Source organism: Montipora capricornis, chromosome 3, assembly GCF_036669925.1.
Source record: "Montipora capricornis isolate CH-2021 chromosome 3, ASM3666992v2, whole genome shotgun sequence".
Taxonomy (NCBI): domain Eukaryota; kingdom Metazoa; phylum Cnidaria; class Anthozoa; order Scleractinia; family Acroporidae; genus Montipora; species Montipora capricornis.
Window position 1 is genome coordinate 1060358 of NC_090885.1, and position 5000 is coordinate 1065357.

At 39.6% G+C, this 5000-nt stretch overlaps 1 protein-coding gene and 1 pseudogene across 1 annotated transcript in view; one reads left to right on the forward strand and one right to left on the reverse strand.

Annotated features, from left to right (window-relative positions):
* Positions 1–5000, forward strand: part of LOC138041857 (uncharacterized) — a 133483-nt gene that overhangs the window by 119528 nt on the left and 8955 nt on the right. Inside the window, exon 10 of the mRNA XM_068887537.1 lies at positions 3871–4287. Within this exon, the coding sequence (XP_068743638.1) occupies positions 3871–4287 (417 nt within the window). The remainder of the gene's footprint in view (positions 1–3870; positions 4288–5000) is intronic.
* Positions 1685–2546, reverse strand: LOC138041869 (uncharacterized; annotated as a pseudogene).

Here is a 5000-nt window from a genome sequence, read left to right on the forward strand (position 1 = left end):
CTTTAAGTGTTGCCGTTCTTCTGACGTATCTGTGAAATTGTTGAATAGATGTACGTAGTGTTTCAGACTGTTTCTGTGCAGCATTTGTTGGGCGCCGCAAGCTGATATCATAGCGTGATTTAAAGCGATCAAACCAGTGGTTTGACATTTTGAATTCCACTCCTGGATGCAGCTCTGCCATTAACTGTTTGCATCGACTTCGGAACCACCATTCCTTAACCTTGACACCTTTCCCACGAAGTTCCTGGAATTCCTCAAATAATTTCTTCTCCATGTCAGGAAAAGCTGCATGCCGACCAGCTCCTGCCTTTTTCCATTTGTACTTTGAATTTCTAAGTTTATGTTCTTGGTTGATCCATGGATTATACGTGCTAGCTTTCACTTCGAACTTATAGCGAGCTTTGAACTCTCTAGCGGCCTTTGCCTTGTTCTTGTATTTCTTGTACAGATCTATGAACTCTAGCTTTTGTTCCCTTGTCCATTGCTTTCTCTTGTCGGGGACTTGGATATCAGATCATTGCTATCGGTCTAATCCGCGAATTAATGAAGTGTGCAACTGCATTCCCGAGCCTTCTAACGCATATTCACAAAACGCCATAGTGGTGAAGATGAAAAACACAAACGGCAGCGAACAAGATGCCACTACAGTTGGACACGTGCCTGATAGTCTAGCGGAGGTCCTGTACAAGGCATTGCTGGAAAAGGAAATCAAGATGACTTGCCGTGTATCTGGGCAAAGCAGGAGTGCGCCAGAAGGTGTATGGGTTCAAGGAGGAGGCATTGAGATTCCCTGCGTTTATGAAATTGGCGTCAAGAAAGGATTTAGAAGTCTAAGAAAAGAACTGAGAGACAAACTAATACAACTCGTCCCGACCACTGACAATACAATCTAGGAAGATATCCGGAACCCACCCATGTCGCAACTGGATAGACGAATTTTGTCTCCTTTGTTTATTGGTGTTGATATTGATTTACGGTATTTTATTACAGTATTGCTGTCGGTACATGTACGTATTTATCATTGTTACCTTCTTTTTATGAAACACAATCTATACATGTGGAATGCAAACAAAATGTTGTTCTTTTTTCATTTTATGTTCGTTTAAATTTCGGGAAAAAAAACTCACGCCAGCGCTATTTGTAAACGATTTCTGTTCCCCGAAAGTAACGACCCCCCGAAAGTAACGACCCCCCTAAAGTTACGACCCCCAAAGGCTGCTAATTCCGAAAGTAACGAGGGTCGCTACTATCGGAACTCTACGGTATTTAAACAATCTGATCATAGCTATAATCTCAGACACAAAAAATGTAATCAAGTGCCCTTAACACGTACAGTGAGACACCAGCAATCATTTGTCCCAAGAGAACTAAGATTGTAGTAACTTTTAGATCTTATTATTACATTATATGGGCACTTTTTTATTATATATATACTATTTGTAAAAACACATTAATTCTATTGCCATTGTGTTTGAATAAAGTTTATTATTACTTATTATTATTATTATTATTATTATTATTATTATTATTATTATTATTATTATTATTATTATTCACCAATCTAATTCCATGGACATGATGCGCAAGGGATTTTGTAAACAACATTGCATTGATCGTCTTTAGAAGGTCGAACCTTGGGGGCGGGGAATTCCTGTTGGAGAGTTTTAATTGGTTTGTTGGTGACTTAAATGTCGTGGCTCTTAAGAATTCGCGTGAGTAGCTCAGTAATACCATTAATGTAGGGAAGGTTCGAAACGTTCTGTCGATTCGTTGGGTGAGCCCATTTGAAGAACATATTGATTAATTCCTCGGGTGTTGGTGCTGTCGGTGTTGAAGATTTCTGTTTTATAATATCAGTAGTGATTTTTGGCGGGTAACCATTAGACTGTAGTGCGGCGCTAATTCGAGCAATTTCACGGGCTTTACCAGATTCAGAGTTGGGGAGGTCAGTTTAAAGCTCTGTGTAGAAGTGTCGCAGCAGCGCTGATTTTATATTTTTTGTCGTGGTGGGAGTCGAAATCGAGATATCTATCTGTATATGTAGGTTTCCGGTAGACGTCAACATTGAGCTTCTCTGAATCGCGTGAGACGAGGGTGTCAAGGAATGACAACTGGTTATTGGATTCATGTTCGATAGTGAAGGAAATATGCGGGTAGATAGAATTCAGTGAATTGTGGACGGAGGAAACTGCATCCTTTTTAATAATGCAGAAACTGTCGTTTACATAAGTTAAACGCTTCCAAACTTTCGGCGGGACAGAAGTTGAATTGATTGCTGTTTCTTCGATTTCCTCCATACAAAAGTTGGCCACTACAAGGCTGACAGGATTACCCATAGCACATCCATGGATTTGTTTATAAATGTTATCATTGTAGACAAAATAATTGTTGGACAGCACGAAGTTTAATAAGGAGACTATTTCGTTAATGTCCAGTTTGGTTCTGGAATGTAGCGAAGAATTATCTGCCAATTTCTTCCTGATGTAGTGACATGCTTTGTCAACGGGGATAGCGGTAAATAAAGAAACCACATCAAAGGAGACCATAGTCTCGTCATCTTGGATGTTGATGTTAACTCTGTGAGTTAGGAACAGAGTAGCCATTGCGATTTTGGATAGACGCAAGGATGTTGGTGAGGAATTTTGACGTATTATAAAGTGCAGAACCAATACATGTTACAATGGGTCTGAGAGGGTGGCCCTCTTTGTGATGTTTGATAGATCCGCGGATAGCAGGTGGAATGCCATCTGTGGTTCTGAGTTTGGAATAAGTGGAGTCATCGATCTTTTGTTGTTTCTTTAGATTTAAGAGTGTAGTGTTACGGTCACGCTCGATTCGGCGGGATCTTGTGATGAGCTCATAAGTGTTACGGTCCGCAAGGAGAGATTCCATTTTGTTATCGCAATCTTCTCTATCCACGACAACGAAGCAATTTCCTTTGTCGGCTTTCATGATGACTCTGGAGTTCTCTCTCTTAAGGTCAGGCTTTTGTCTCTTCTTTTGAGATGTTTTTGTGATTTGGTAAGCAAGCCTTCTGGAGCATTGCAGCCGTAGAGGTTCGTACTTGATCTTTAGATTCCTCGGATAGACAGTTAATAGCAGCCACAACTTCAGCGACAATGTCCTTGTATGGAATTTTGAACGGGGTTGGGACAAACTTCGAGCCATTTTTCAAGAGCGAGTGCTCGGCAGGTTGTGGTGGTTTCTTGGAGAGATTGACGACCCAGTTGTATTTGTCCACAAGTTCAGTTGGCAAGTTGTGGGAGTTCTTTAAATTGTTGAATTTTTTGTCATGTCTGGCATTGATGTTATTCTGTAATGCTTGACCTCTTCTTTGTAAGAACTTTTAACATTCCTCCGAACATTCTTCTTACATATTTTTAATTTATGCGTATCACTCTCTATATTTAAATGTTTTAACGGTTCATTTCATGTTAATATCAATTATGTTTATCCGTTGAAAACAGTAGACTGGCTGTCGAAAGCTCATATTTTTTAATAATTTTTACCAGAGAACGCCTATTGAACTTTACTAGAATGACAAGGTTTGAATGACAATTGAACAGGGCTGTGTCTCACTATTGACTTCATTTCTTATACCTAAGCTGTCAAGTAAACGATAAAAAAAACCGAGCTAACGCCCACGTTAAATTGCAGTTTAAAATGGAATCCCTTTTGTTTAGAAAATCACTCCTTGGCCGACATATCATCACAGCCCTCGCTCAGTCACGTCTTGGATTCTCTTGCCTCATTCCTGTCCTCTTGTATATCATTTCTTTCATCTTATTTGTGCGAGTGTTGTTACTCGGAGCCTGGAAGTGATGCCTTTTTCTGACAATAAATTTAGTATATCGAATAAAATCTTTTCAGAATGTTCAAACTACAAATCGCTCACGGAAGCCAACCGAGCAACAACGCATAGACACAACCGTTTTCAGTCACTTGCTCGTTGCATGAACGAAAGCACCCTGTCTGGCTGGTACAGATTTGACAGAGAGGCTGGAAATCAAATGGCTGATTCTTGTGTTGAGAGGTCCCTTTGTGGTGCTGAATATCCAGGCTGGCTTAGTGGAGGACACCCTTCTGTGAAGGATGGCGCTGTCGTGCGTAGGGTGTGTTTCAATGGATACTACGGATGCTGTCATGACTTCACTTACATCAGTGTTCGCAACTGCGGTGGATTTTACGTTTATAAGCTGACTCCTTTGCCTACGTCAAGATATTGCGACTATCGTTACTGTGCTAGCAACGGAACTGCACTAGTACTGCCATCAACTTTGACAACAGGTAAACATTAATTAGTTTGCGGCACACAGTGTTATGCACAATCACTGCAATACTTGAAAGTCATTGGAATGGTAAATTCAATTTTGAAAATCTCGAGGTGCTTTGAATTTTTCCCGAAGGCAAAACTCTCAAGGAAAACTTGAAGAGCCTTTGAACAAAATTCAGCTATTACCGAGATCTCCATAGCTGTGGCAAACATGCACTAAAATAAGTGATGTCAAATGTGTATTTTATAGATAGATACTTATGAAATATCAGGATTTTCCTTCTTACGAAAAAATCATGTCTTTACCATTCCCAGTGAACATATCATTTTTATCTTTCACTTGTGACCATATAGGTGTCTACATGGTAACTAACACCATTAGCCAATAACACGCAAGCTTTCCCTTGAAAGATACTTTTCGGCTGTAATATAATTGTTCTCTACTACATTAACATTTTTGTTGCACAATTTGACATTATCATGATTTTTTTCCCAAACTTTCATATCTTGCTTCATGTTAAACAGCATGCGTGTTTTGGTGATTGGTGACCACTTTTTCACCATTTCGAAAATGAATAAAACAAGTATTTTTTTAATCTGGACATTTCATCAATATTTATGTAATAAACAGAACATTACATGGCCGCTTTGGGATACAAATGTTATCTTGTCGTGCTGATAGTATCTCTCACGAGTGAGCGCATACTATCAGCACTCCAGGATAAAT